Source organism: Coenobita brevimanus, chromosome 60, assembly GCF_032717465.1.
Source record: "Coenobita brevimanus isolate Jiangsu-jjx chromosome 60, ASM3271746v2, whole genome shotgun sequence".
Classification (NCBI taxonomy): domain Eukaryota; kingdom Metazoa; phylum Arthropoda; class Malacostraca; order Decapoda; family Coenobitidae; genus Coenobita; species Coenobita brevimanus.
The window spans coordinates 29,171,237-29,186,503 of NC_137013.1; the positions used below are offsets into that span (position 1 = coordinate 29,171,237).

A 15,267-nucleotide genomic window follows, 5' to 3' on the forward strand; every position below is an offset into this window, starting at 1 on the left:
CCTTGGTGATTCTCCTACTTTTTCTATTTCTAATATTACTGCTTTTCTTTCTCCTCTGCATGTTCTGCATCTAATCTGATTGTCCTCCATTCTTTGCTGCCTTAGTGCCACATTGCCTCTCGAGGCTTGGTGCTTGTTTTTTCTCTCTATTCATTAATTCATTCAAATGCAATGGCAATGCTTTTGCCAAAGTTCCGAAAGGAGGATGATCAGGATTCTGAAAGGTAGGTGAGAAGATCACCAGTGGAGTGTCCCTGGCAGAACCCATACTGATAATTGGAAGAAGGCTGTGATAGGAAAGATGCTTTAAATTTTATTTTTTTATAACAGACTCGAACACTTTTGAAACACAGGATGTTAAAGCTACCAGGCAATAGTTAGAGGGATGGGAATGGTCACCCTTCTCTGGGACAAGCTGAATGAGAGGAAACTTCCAGTAAGAAGGAAAGGTACAAGTTGACAGGGAAAGACAAAAGAGTTTACCTACACAGGGTGTAAGGACAGAAGCACAGTTCTTGAAGACAAAAGGATGGACCCCATCAGGCCCATATGCCTTGTTAGTATTGAGGCCAGTGACAGCAGATAATACATCAGTTGAAGAAATTTTAATGTCAGCAATGATGAAGTCTGAGGGGGGGAAGTGATGGAGGAAGAGCACCGGAATTGTCAAAGGTAGAACTGGAGGAGAAAGCCTGTATCAAGAGTTCTGCTTTATCAGCAGAAGAAACAGTTACAAAGCCATCAAAATGGGAATGAGGAGGGAAGGATGATGAGGTAAAGATGTTTGAAAGGTTTTTGGCAAGGTGCCAGAAGGAGTGTGAAAAATTCAGGTTTGAGGGTCCAGAGCATTTGGTACGAATGAAATTATTTTTTGCAGAGCGAAGAGAAGACTTGGCACAATTCCGGGCTGAGACACAAAAGAGATTTGATTCAGGAGTGGGTTGGCTCCAGTACCTTTTGTAGGCCTTCTCCTTGTGGACAGCAATAGAATAAGTGTGATTAAACCAAGTTTTTCTTTGCATTAGTCATAGGATATGAGAAAGAAATGTATGCTTCCATGCCCGAGAGCTGCCACTTCTTGGGAGGGTCCACAGGCCTTACTGGAGCAAAACCACTGTACCTCTGAAACAATATGGGTTCTTTTGTTTTAGTTTGCTTAAATAACAATGATTAGATGAAGTGTAGTGCTTCCTTGAATGCAAGGCCTGGGGAAATGAGGATTATAGCTGAAGAGTTGAGACAATGGATGGGACTGGAGTGTAATGGTGTTGTGATGAGGAGGGGTAGATATTGATGGTTTGGGCATGTGGAGAGGAAGATGAGAAGTGTGAACATCAGAGGCAGGGTTGCAAGATGCAAACCGAAAAAGGCCTGGGATAAGGTCATACAGCGTGACCTCAGAGATAAGGTACTGAATAGGAAGGCTGCCAGAAATCAAGCAGCATCCACTATAAGCTGACCAAGGCCGATGCATGCGAGCATGTTGGAACCTTTATTTTTTCATTCATTCATTGCCAGACACCATGTATCCCAAACGGGGTGGCCAAGGGCTTAGAGTTAATTGTTTTACAGGAAGGGGCACTAATCCTCCACCAACCCCACTTGACACGTAGGGAGAACGTTATGCCAACAGCATCTGGTGTTCCCAGGCAGTCACCCATCCAAGTACTAACCAGACCCAACGTTGCTTAACTTCGCTGATCGGACGGGAAGCGGTGTACTGAACGTGGTATGGCCGTAAAATATCTACTTATATTACAAACGTGATATAGCTGTGCTCCAGTTTGGGGCTTGCTAATAGGTGGTTTCTCCTTCATAAACAAGCTGCCTACATTACAATCCCACTTAACAACCATTAACATCAGCAACCTATTAATATGTCACACTTGGACCTCCAATCTTTTCGTCATCATCATCTAAAACACAATAAACATTTGGACTCCTTTAAACACAGTAACACAATATTAATGTCACACTTGAACTTACAATATTTTAAACCCATGTCCAGCCATCTTTAAATAAACAGATCTTTATTCTGTCTTTTTTGCTCAATTTCTCCTGAAAGGACACATTTCTGCAGATTTTAGGTTTTCTTCATCTCCTCCTCTTCCTCTTCTCTCACTAAAAAGTCCTGAGTGGTTACCTTTTTCACAGTTCGGCTGCCTAAACTACACTCCCACTCAACAACCAATTAACCCTTTCAGTCTGCCAATAGATTTTTCATTTTTTTTTTTTGACCTCCAGATACATTTAATCAGCTTTGGAGAGACTTATCACACTGGAGAGGTTAAATACAGTCTTCATTAACTCCTTCACAGTGAGGAGATGATCAACAATCCCTTGAATTCAATTATGTATTTTGTGTTTTTTTCTTGCTTACCCTGGATGATGTCAAGTTCAGGATATACCACTTGTAATACACTCTTATGGCAAGCTATATGATGCCCCTCGAATTTGAAAAGTGCCTCAGAAACTGAAAAATTTTGCCTATAGATAAGAGTATACCGGTAATAGAAAAAAATACATCATCGGAGTGATGGTTTTAAGCATCACAAAATCATCTGGCAGGAACAGCAGTAAAAAAATAAGTTTCATTCATTCATTCATTGCCAGACGCCATGTATCCCAAACGGGGTGACCAAGGGCTTAGAGTTAATTGTTTTACAGGGAGGGGCACTAATCCTCCACCAACCCCACTTGACACGTAGGGAGACACAGGATTCGAACCAGCGCTTGCAACTGCGTGATTACAGCAGCTTACCAAGTGAGCTATTTAGGCTATTTGGGATTAAAGGACTGAGTAAGTCCCACAAATGTCAACACCAGCCATCAGGATTTGTGGTAATACTGCTGAAGATCCCAGTCGCTGATCTTGAACTCCGTGGAGGGGTTCAGTATGGCCACGGAGGCAGAGGACGGCGATGGGGGCTCCTCCACCAAGCCACTGCCATTGGAAACCTCGGCTAGAACCTCCTCTTGTGTTGCCACATTTTCCACATCCTTGTGTTTCCCTCCGAGGGTTATAGGGAGGATGGTGGTGGCAGAGTTTTCCGATTCCTCGCATTTTCCTCCAAGAGTTATGGGGAGGATGGTACTTGTGGTATTTTCTGTATCCTCACATTTTCCTCCAAGGGTGATGGGGAGGACAGCAGTGGAGTTTGAGTCTTCGAGGATGGCAGTGGTTGTTGTTGTGGAGGGGCAATCATGATTGTAATCACGATTACATGGCAGTTAACTGCAATCATATTCAAATGCGTTGGAATTTTGTGTAATTATAATCAAGACAATGTCATGTAATCATAAATTATTACATTACCTGTGTAACTGCCCAATGTCTGGTTTGGTTCCTGGATGGATGTCACACTGCATCACTCCACTCACTTCACAGGAGCACATGAGCTCCACATCACCCCATTATATGGTTACCACCAAGCATTATAAATGGTTTCCTGGGTTATTGGAGACCATTAGGCTTGTCACTCAGTGTACAGCTAAATACAGTGAAAGATGTGTAACAACAAGAGACAGGAAAGATGGGAAAAATAAGAAAAGTGGATTGAAGACAAAAAAAAATGATGAAGGCAAATGAAAAAGTAACAACACTACATCATGTGAGTGGATGATGGTCACCACCACTTTTGTGTGTGTGTGTGTGTGTGTGTGTGTGACTCATAGGCTTAACAGCCCGCTCCCAAGGCCCAGTAGTACTCCTGCATGCCATACACCTCTACATGTCACCATTTTGGTGCTAACACCCAGTCCATACTGAATACATGCTAGGGCTGTCTCATACAGGACTGGCGAAATGGTACTAGCAGGGATATTTTTACGACATGTCGGCGGATCTTCTGGTAGATCAGTCGTCAAATTTTTTGAAATTCAAATCCTTAAACTGTTCCCTGCCCCAGCGGAGTTTTGAACACAGGTCCGGTAGGACTGCAGGCCACCTCTCTACCAACTAAGTCACTGCCTCCCCCTACCACTACATAGGAGGGTAATGTAGGGAACGTATGTAATGAACCAAACTTTATTCTTGACCAGTTTTGCCTATGAATTTCTTCAGATGAAACTGGTTGCAATGTGTCACTAACTTGTGTTTCTTTATATCACACCTATAACATTTTTAAAATCACAAAAGGCATCCTTCTTCTCCTTTTTGACCTATTAATTTCATCAGTGAAGTGTATAATGGCCTGGGCAAACCAGGCAGCATGGATGTTAACTGCAATTTCATGTATGGTTGCAGGTGGCCATGTATTTGGGCATAGTACTCTATACAGTAATCCCTCAATTATCCAGAGGCTCAGTAAATGGACATTAGGCTTCGGCTCTATTAGGTCCGTATCCTGATTTATTTGTCCATAACTGGACATAAAAGTTCTGGCACTGGCAGCTGGCTGGCCTACAAAGTAAAAAAAAAAAGTCCGTTGGGTGGCTTGCTGACCTCTCTGTTCACGTGCAGGTAGTAGACCATAACCCACAAGCTGAGCTAAAATGGCTCCCCGGGTCCCTACCAAATGGTGAAAGTCGTCTGGCCGCCAGGATCACTCATAATGTACTGCCACCATGGGAGTAATACCAACCACAACCCACAAGCTGACTGCAAATACCCATCCATCTCCCCACCGAATGGCCAAAGACGTCCGGCAGCCAGGATCACTCATAATGTACAGCCAGTATGTAACACCTCCCGCAACCCACAAGCTGACTAAAAAGGCCATCAGCCTCCTCACCAAATCGTGAAAGTCCTCCAGCCAGCTTCACTTCTCTTCCCTCCCCTTCTCTCCTCCATCTCATTCCACATTCCCCACAGCCAGGGTCTAGGCTTATCTCCCTCCCCTCCCTGTTCCTAAGTCCTACTCCATCACCATGCTGACAACCAGCCACCAGTGAGTTTTTAGAATTTTTGGTGACTTATTTGAATACTATCGGTCATATCAAAATTCCGCTAACACCACGAGAAAGTTCATGAAATTCTGCATCTAGACATGTGCTTAGATCTTGCACAACATGGGCAAAATTTTGCACTAGGATGTTAGGAAATTATTTGAAGGTATTCTTTACTCTGGAACAACTTTATTCTCACTGCATATCTGTACTTTTACTCATCAGTCTTGTGTGTTTTTATTAGCTTTCCTTATAGTATAAACACCAGTGAAGACGATGGTACAGTATACAATTTATACCAATATACCCAATTTCCAGTGGCATATTAGGCTCCACCCCCCCTCGGAAGCAGCCATCACTCGGTGTCCCAGAAACTTAACTGTTTTTGTAACCATTTTCACTGACTTTTTTTTGTGGATTTTTATTGTTTATGCACTGCTTTCTTAGTTATATTGGATATTCCCATTTGTGCTTTGTTGTCTACATGGCTGAAAGACCAAAGAAGACTGCCCCAATTATGAGGGGTACTGTGCATTATAGATATGGTATTTGTGGATTTTTTTTTTTTTAATGCATTGTTTTCTTAGTGTCCAGCATTACACTGGATATTCCCATGTGTGTTATGATGTCTAAATAAATCTGAAAGACCAGAGAACACTGTCAAAATTAGAAGGGGTACTGTACACATAGGTAGGATTTTTTTTTTTTTTTTTTTTTTTTTTTTTTTTTATAATGCATTGTTTCCTCAGTGTTTAGCATTATTCTGGATATTCCAATATGTGTTTTGATGTCTGTATATGGCAGAATGACCGAAGAACACTCCCAAAATTAGGAGGGATACTGTGCATAAACTTTTTTTTTTTGTGTGTGTGTGTGCAGTGTTTTCTTAATGTTTAGGATTACATTGCAATGTGTTTTGATGTCAAAAAACAGCTGGGAGACCGCAGAACACTGCCAAAAATAGGAGAGGTACTCTACTGTACATATTGGTAGGGCTTTTTTGGTTTTTGTTTATGCACTATTTTCTTAGTGTTTAGGATTATACATGTAATGCAAATTCCAATGTGTGTTACAATGTCTAAAAACAACTGAAAGATGCTGAACACTGCCAAAATTGGGAGGGGTACTGTACAAATAGGTTGGGTATATATAGGCTATGGGTACAGTAGAGAGCATTGGTCCTTATCTGGACATTGCTCCTATCCAGATATGCCTTTGCCTCTATGATGTCGGATAATCCAGGAATTACTGTACGTTTGTGAAACGTAGTGTTAGGTGGGGAAGGTGCAACATTTTAAAGATTTCCTTGAAAAACAAATCCCTCCAACTCGCGCTGAATGGGTTAAACAAAGCATCTTAGCTCTCTCCTAACTTAACAGTCTCATTAATGAAGAGAACAGTGGACTGTATGAGTCAGGTAGCATAGAAGACAGAGGGAATGGATTTCTTATACTCCCCAACAACAAAAGTTCCTTGGAAGTGAAAGGGTTGAGGAAGGACATACCTGACCCCAAGTCCAAAAGTCTAAGTTGCATAGCCAAAACTGCTTGGAAGCAGCAAGTCTAAAATAAAAATGATATCCTTAGGCCAAAGGGATTACCTCTGTGACTGGTTAAATTTCTCTCAAGTGAACAAAAGTGCAGTGGTAGTTTAAATGAAATTCCTGGATATATCAATACCAGAACATGTATTACACAGAACATCCTAGCTCTTTCCCAACCTACCAATTTCATCAATGAAGAGTACAGTGGGCTGGGCAAGGCGGGCTGCATGGAAGAGTGCTGCAATACGTTTCTCAGATTCCCCAACATACGGAGACAAGAGGTGGGAGGCGTTGGCTGAGAGGAAGGTGCACCCTCTGTTGGCTGCCAGGGATGCTACCAGGCGGGTCTTTCCACATCCTCGTGGACCATACAGCAACACACCTGAGTAAGCCAAACTTACATATCATTTTTCTGTGTGAAATATTTCGAAGATGAATGTAAATCATGTAAATATTATTGATGGATGGTTTTGGAGCTGTAACTCAGGAAAAAATGTACAATGCTGGGCAGTAAATATACAGCCAGAGCACAAGGTGAGGTACAGTCTACTATGGTGCCCCTGTTAACTGGGTGGAGATGTAAATGCAGCATCCACATGGAACCAAACCTTCACACTTTTCCCCGTACCTCACCATGGTGAGAAGCTGTCAACCACAAGGGAACAGGTTTACTGCATGGAATGGCACTACAGAGGCAGTCAATTGCCTGTGGTTGATGGGTCTGCTTGGCTAGGCAGACTGGGGTTAATCAACAACAACAATCACACGTCACTTATTTTTTCAATGTGATTCATACCATCTATGTACACTGCTCTACCCATTCATCAATAAAGTTTATTCATCCACAACGTTGACAAATTGTCTTTCTTAATTTTTCTTAAAAGAGAGAAATGAACACTTGTACAATACTAGCTTAATCATCATCATCATCATCATCATCTGGACCTCCTTTCCCACCCTAGGGCAGGGCGAGGAGTAGCCATGTCCAGACAGCCTAAGTTTGCCCAGCTCAATGGGCCATGCTTCCATTCACTCATTATTCAAGCCCAAGGACTTCTGGCTCCATCAAACTGACCAAAAAAATTTCACCATGTTCTGTAGCTTCACATATACCAATCTGACAGATTCAATACAAACCCTGTCACATTGAAAAAGGGTGCCAAATCCCTGGTTATGCATTTCTCCACACAAAATTTGTCCAGCCAGCTCGGTCTCTTGTCAGTCCCTTAGCCTCACTGACTTCCACACCTCTCTTCCTCACACACTTATCCACCATATCCTCCCACCTTCTTCTTGGCCTATCTTGCCTCCTCCCTCCTTCAAATTCACCCAGATATACCCTTTTCACCACTTTATTGTCAGCCATTCTCTCCACATGATCATACCATCCCAGTACACTCTCTTCGATTCTGGTGTCAACAGACTTCCTCACTGTTTATCTTTCATGAATCACATTATTCCATATCCAGTCCACTCTCTGTACTCCACATACATTCCTCAGCAGTCCCATCTCCACTGCTTTTACTCCTGACTTTTCATTTTCATGCCACACCATAGTTTCACATCCGAATGTTAAAGATGGCACTAACACTCCTTCACGTAAGCCTCACACAGCTGAAACACTCAAGCCTCTGTTTTTTTAACAAGGCCTTCATAGCACCAGCTACTTTCTTTAGCTGTGTCATTCTACTTTCCACTTCTTTTGCACATATTCCTCTCTTTTCTATCACTGTACCCAGGTATTTGAACTCACTTACCAATTCCAGTCTCTTTCCATTCACTGTAACATCACACTGGGAGTCAACTTCTCTCTCAATAACCATCACTTTACTATTTTCTATATTTACTCTCAAAGCACAATGCTCATGGATATCTGCAAACTCTGCACTAGTCTACTCAGCTCTTGTCCGGTATTTGCAAGCAGCACCGCATCATCAGCAAACAACAAATTTGAGATGTTACATCCATCACCATTCATTACCAATGCCATCCCTCTCTCCATTCGCATGGTTTTACTTCTCAACACCCCAACCATATATACACTGAACAACCATGGGGACATCACACAATCTTGTCACACACCCACACTGCTCGTGAACCAATCACTTAGATGCCCACTTACCCTTACACATGCTTCACTACCATCATAAAACCGCTTGATGGCACCTCAGCTTACCATCTACACTACTAGTTTAACCCTTTCAGGTCTCCTGGCCACTATAGTGACTTTCTTGGTAGGGGTCTCCTAGCCACTCCCATGGCAGCATGTTTGGGCATGAATGAAAACTGCTGCGTGAGGCTGGTGAATGAAATAAGGATACGAGCCGCTCCCCAGAGCCCTCTCCTTCTACCAGGCATGTGCAGATCACAATATTTTAAATAGTCTGGGAAGAGCTAATCATGGTGGGGGGTTGGATTGCACATATTGGTTTTATTATTGGTTTTATTATTTATGTTGATCTGGCAATATTTTTTACTGTTTTGGTATCAGACAGTTCATTTAGCAAAAGAATATTGTTTGCAATGTATTTTTACTGCTCTGGAGGATACATAGCTCTCACATCCCTCCTCCCTTTCATAACCCCCCTTCCTCCACCCCCCTATCTCCCACTAATTCCCCACCCCTCTACCTCCCACCCTTCCACCCTTGACTCTCCCTCCAATTCCCCACCCCCTACTTCCTCCACCCTCCTACTTCCCACCGATCCCTCACCCCCCTACCTTCCACCCTCCACTCTCCCTCCAATCCCCCACCCCCTGCCTCCCGCCTACGCAAATAGCTGCCGCGCCACAGGCAAGCAAGAGATTTCACGTTGTATGTCTCAATATTTATTTATTTCCTGGGTGTTAGAGTGTCTGATTGAAGGAAAATAATTAGACTTATGATTTTAGGTTTCTAAGGTTGTTTCTGTAGCCATTTATACATGTACTTCGTATCATGCATTTATTTGTTACCAGGCGGACATACAAGTGCAGCGAGAGTTGCCTTTTTCATTGACAAATGATTGTTAGTGCCTCCTTACTTTTTCTGATTTATATTTCATGAGTTTCCACCCCAAACGGGATTGAGGCGTCTGGCAATAGATAGATAGATAGAGTTTCTCGTATTTCCTGGTTATACTTATAACATCGTCAATGTTGAGAAATAATAAATATTTGATCACTGTCTCTACTGCTGCCTGTAAGTACACAGGATGATACAGTTAGCAACAATAAAATAAACATACATACATACAAAAGGCAAGTACGTAGGCTTACCCCCATGGCCTCACCCCCACAGCCTTGGACAGAACTAAGCAAAATAAGAGCAAAGTAAAATAAATTAGTCAGTAGTAACTAGAAAGTATGTGATAGTTTAACTGGATCTTATAACTGTTTAGTTTATTTTTTGTAAAGAAAACATCTCAAGAATCATTCACAAATCACGTCAGATACAATGTACATACATTAGTGCACTGTTTTTTATGGAAAAACATGGAAACAAACAAAGCAATCATGTCACCTATGCACTAAGAAATCACCTACCCACTGAGACGGCAATACTCACCATGTTACCACACACCACTTGCTATGCAACTTCCCATCATTTTTGCAGCACTTGTAATGTGAGTAGAGCTCTTAATATTTTTTTAGGCAGATGTGTATTACTTCCTGGTGCATGAATGATATTTTTTTCTTTATTTGCAAACCAGGTATACATGGCGAGTGATGAGAAGGGTGGGTGGTGAACTGAGTGAAAGGAAGGCAATGATTGATTATGTGTGTGTGGATGAAAGGATGCGAAGATGTGTAAAGGATGCAAGAGTGTATAGAGGTTGGGGGAGTGGACTTTCTGACCACTACTTGGTGGTGGCCAGAATCAATGTCCAATTAGAATGGAGGAATAGAAGAAGGGAAAGACGAGAGGAAGGAGTAGTTGCAAGGAGAGTGGAAAGGTTACAAGAGGATGAGAAAAAGGCAGAGTATAAGAGAGAAGTGGAGGAACGATTGGGCAAATATGAACTGGAGCAGATGGGAGACGTGGAAGGTGTGTGTAAGATATTTACAGAAGAAATATGTGCAGCATGTGATGTGGTGTGTGGAAGGAAGAGAAGACGGAGGGGGGTGCAAGGAACAGCGTGGTGGACAGAAGAGGTGAAACAGGCTGTGGCACAAAAGAAGAAAGCATACAATGAATGGTTGAGAAATAGGGGCGTGGAAGAAGTTGAGAGGCGGAAGAGAGAGTTATATGTGGAAAGGAAGAGAGAGGTGAAGATATTAGTAAGAGAGAGTAAGAAGAGAGTGGATGAGGAATTTGGAAGGAATTTGAGTGTAAAGTGGAGGGACTGTAAGAAAATGTTCTGGAGAGAAGTGAAAAGAGTAAGACAGGGTGGAAATGAAGTTAGCAGGGGAGTGAAAGATAAAAATGGTAGATTACTAGTGGAGAAGGGAGAAAAAGTGAGCAGATGGAGAGAACACTTTAAGGAATTGTTGAACGTAGAGGATGGAAGTAATGCGAGTATAAGTGGCTGGGGAATGGCTGGGAGAAGGAGGGAGGTGAGAAGACAGGAAGAAATTAGTAGGATAGAAGTTGTGGAAGCAATGAAGAAAGTTAAATCGGGAAAGCCCCAGGAATTGATGGAGTGTGTGGTGAAATGCTGAAGCATGGGGGAGAGATAGTAGTAGAATGGATGTGGAAGATGTGCAGATTGGCCTGGGAGGAAGGTAGAGTCCCGGAGGATTGGAAGTCAGGTATAATTATTCCCTTGTACAAAGGAAAAGGGGAAAAAGAAGTGTGTGGTAACCATAGGGGCATTTGTCTTCTTAGTATAATAGGAAAAGTGTATGGTAGGATACTTATAGACAGAGTAAGAGAAAGAACAGAGAAATTAGTTGGAGAAGAACAGGGAGGCTTTAGGAAGGGAAGAGGTTGTGTAGATCAGATATTCATTCTTAGATCTTTAGTGGAAAAGTTTTTAGAGAAGGGAAAGAAGTTGTATGCGGCTTTCATGGATTTGGAGAAAGCATATGACAGGGTGGATAGACAAGGATTGTGGAAAGTGTTAAGAATATATGGAGTAGATGGGAAGTTGTTGAATGCTGTGAAGAGTATGTACGATGGTGCGAAGGCTGCAGTGCGTGTGGATGGTGAACTAAGTGAATTTTTCTCTTTGAAAGTTGGTTTGAAACAGGGATGTGTCATGTCTCCATGGTTGTTCAATCTGTACATGGATGGGGTAATAAAAGAGGTACAAGGTAGGGTAGTGGATGTTGGAGTGGCCCTGGTGAGAGAGGACAGTGTTTGGAAACTCCCTGTACTGTTGTTTGCAGATGATACTGTGTTGTTGAGTGAAGACGAAGGGGAGCTGCAAGGCTTGGTGGATGAGTTTGAGAGAGTGTGTAAGAAACGGAACCTAAAGGTGAATGTAGGGAAGAGTAAAGTGATGGTCTTTGAGAGAGGTGAAGTCAGTGAATGTACAGCGAGGTTGGATGGTGAGGAATTGGAAAATGTGAGTACGTTTAAGTATTTGGGTAGTGTGATGAGTAAGGATGGAGGTTTGGAGGGTGAAGTGCTTGAAAGGGTACAGCAGGGAAGAAAGGTTGCTGGTTCCTTGAAAGCAGTGATAGGAAACAGGGAAGTGAGCATGGAAGTAAAAAAGTTACTACATGACAGTATTATGATACCAACTCTAACGTACGGAAGTGAAGCTTGGACATTGTTGGAAGGACACAAGTCAAGAGTGAGAGCAGTGGAAATGAGTTATTTAAGAGGAGCCTGTGGAGTCACGTGGAGAGACAGGCTGACGAATGAGGATATAAAGGAACGTTGTGGTGTGGATGTGGATGTGATAGGAAGCGTTGTGAGGAACACACTGAGGTGGTTTGGCCATGTGGAGAGGATGGAGGGTGAAAGACTGACAAAGAGAGTGTATGTGAGTGAGGTGGAGGGTGGAAGAGGGAGGGGGAGACCGAGGATGAGATGGAGGGATGGGGTGGAGAGGTATATGAGAGAGGGGGGTGTGAGTTGGGAGCAGGGCAGTGAAATGGCGGGGGACAGGGCGACTTGGAGGCGATTTGTTTGTGGCCACCCCAAACGGGATTGAGGCGTCAGGCAATAGATAGATAGATAGACTTCTTTTTTTTTTAATGAGTCTCTCAAACGTGACCTTGGGACCTATTTGAGACCTGAAAGGGTTAATAATACACACACACACACACACACACATATATATATATATATATATATATATATAGTAATCCCTCCACTATCCGAAGTAATAGAACCAAAGGCACGTCCGGAAAGTGGTCCTGTCCGGATAGTGGGCACCAGCCTCCTGGACTGGTACTTATAGACCCTAACCCAGCCTAACTTTGAAAGCCACCTAAATAATTCCCTACCGGACATCCATAGCACCTATTTAAACCTATTTAAAACCCTATTCACACCAATAATGAACATAAAGCATGAAATAAATGAAAAGGAACCAAAGAATGAGGAATCAGAAGTGACTGTACCTCAGTCAGGGTACTTACATCACATTTGTGGCTGCCTTTCTAAGGTTTTGGCAGTGGTGAAAATGCTCTTGAAGCACGTACAGTAATCCAGTGTTGTACTGCACTTAATTCTCTGCACCGTGAATGATAATTGTTTAACACTGCACATTGGTCTTAACTGCACCACTGCAGTTCTAACCGCCAGATAAACTGCCAATTTGCACTCCACAGTTGATCCTTTGCACTCTAAGTTCAAATTTCTTAACACTGCACAACACTGTAAATTCCCATGTGGTCTAGAGGCGAGGTATTGCAGTATATTCACTGTTTATTCACAAAAAACGAGCACGTGTGGCTTCCAGTGCGATAAGAATCTATTCACAATCGAAGTTTGGGTGTAACTGTTGATATCGGAGAAACAGAGTTGCCAGATCACAACAGCCACATTACCAATCTCCTCAACTTTCATTACCAAATTTAACTTTTCATTACTAAATTCGTGAAGCTAGCATTTATTCTTCACTAACTATATATACAAGTGGATATACATGTAATCACTCTCCTTATAATTAACAGCATGTTGATTATTTTCATGCTATGTAGGGTAGCAGATTAATCTGAGAGAGCAAACAATCCACCATCTCCATCCCGTGTATCCTCATACATGTGAAAAATCTGTTTGGTAATGCATTATTCTGATTCATTACCAAACGAATTTTTCATTACCAAATTGGCCCACATTTGGTAATGAAAAATAACAAATGGCAATCCTGACAGGGAAGGGGTGAAGGGGCGATGGTGTAAGCAGCTGTTTGCCACCGCGCGGCAATTTCAAATTCTATCTATTGCCAGATGCCTCAATCCCGTTTGAGGTGGCCACAAACAAATCGCCTCCAAGTCGCCCTGTCCCCCGCCATTTCACTGCCCTGCTCCCAACTCACACCCCCCTCTCTCCGATTTTGGGGGGATTTTTTTCTTTTTTTGGCCATTTTTCAGTTCCGATGGTTCAGGCCCACAATGTCCGGTAAGTGGGGATGTACGGAAAGTGGGCGTCCGGAAAGTAGAGGGATTACTTATATATATATATATATATATATATATATATATATATATATATATATATATATATATATATATATATATATATATACATAAATGACTTCTAAACAACTTCTTGAATCACCAAAGCTAAACAGGAACGGATCTTGGATAATTAGGCCTCTACAATAATGATAACGCTGGACTGTATTCTTTCTTTTTTTTTTTTTTTTTTTTTTTTTTTTTTTTTTTTAATGCATGGAAGAAGGAACCAAAGGCCAGGGTCCTGCAATTTGCTCCCTCCAGGAAAAAACAAAACACAATAACAGCAAGCCCAATTCAAGATCCATTCATTTCGAGATGCCTGGACACACTGCGTTTGAAAAACTGGAGATCACAGGCAGCAGAATTAACACGGGGAGACAGTTCCAGAGTTGACCTGTTGCAAACATGAAGGACTGGCAGTAGCAGTTAACTCTTGCATTAGAGTTGGACAGAAAAGGGATGAGAGTTTGTTGCTAACTGAGTGCTATGTGCCTGCCATAGTGGAGTAGTGATGCAAGTAGACAGTTCAGAGGAGTGGTGACCATTGTAAGGAGCGACAGAAAAGAGATAAAGAAGCAACAGTGCAATGAGACACAGGTTGAAGGGAGCCAATAAGATGAGAGTTAATGAGATGAAAAGCCTTTGCCTTCACCCTGTTGAGATGAGATGGCTGTGGGGAGCCTCCCCACACATAAGAGCTGTACTCTACACAGGAGCGAATAAAACCCGTGCATAAAGTCAACAACTGTGCAGGGATAAAGAGGGTACGGAGTTGGCTTAGCACAACCAATCTCTTGGAAGCAGATTTTACAAGAGAGGTAATATGTTCTTTCCAAGATAAATCCCGAGAGAATGAAACCCCACATATGTTTAAAGGTGATCCAGGATTGTGCTGGATCTATCTATCTAATACCAGACACTTTAATCCCATATTGGGTCGCCACAAACAAATCACCTCCACGTCACCCAGTCCCACGCAATTTCACTGTCCTACTCCCAATTCACACCCCACTCTCTCATATACCTCTCCACTCCATCCCTCCACCTCATCCTTGGCTTTCCTCTCCCTCTCTCCCCCTCCACCTCACTCACATACACTCTCCTCATCAGTCTCTCACTCTTCATCCTCACCACATGGCCAAACCACCTCAGTGTGTTTCTCCTAATGCTTCCTATCACATCCACATCCACACCAAAACGCTCCTTCACTTCCTCATTTGTCAGTCTGTCTCTCCATGTGACTCCACAGGCTCCTCTCAATAACTCATTTCCACTGTTCT

At 42.5% G+C, this 15,267-nt stretch overlaps 1 protein-coding gene and 1 non-coding gene across 2 annotated transcripts in view; both read right to left on the reverse strand.

The window, feature by feature from the left end:
* The window catches only part of LOC145403344 (uncharacterized), a 140,337-nt gene that overhangs the window by 47,134 nt on the left and 77,936 nt on the right, over positions 1-15,267 (reverse strand). The window contains exon 7 of the mRNA XM_080275134.1: positions 6,612-6,812. Within this exon, the coding sequence (XP_080131260.1) occupies positions 6,612-6,812 (201 nt within the window). The remainder of the gene's footprint in view (positions 1-6,611; positions 6,813-15,267) is intronic.
* LOC145403515 (5S ribosomal RNA) lies at positions 1,625-1,743 on the reverse strand. The gene has a single exon (XR_013898032.1). It is a non-coding gene; the product is annotated as a 5S ribosomal RNA (ribosomal RNA).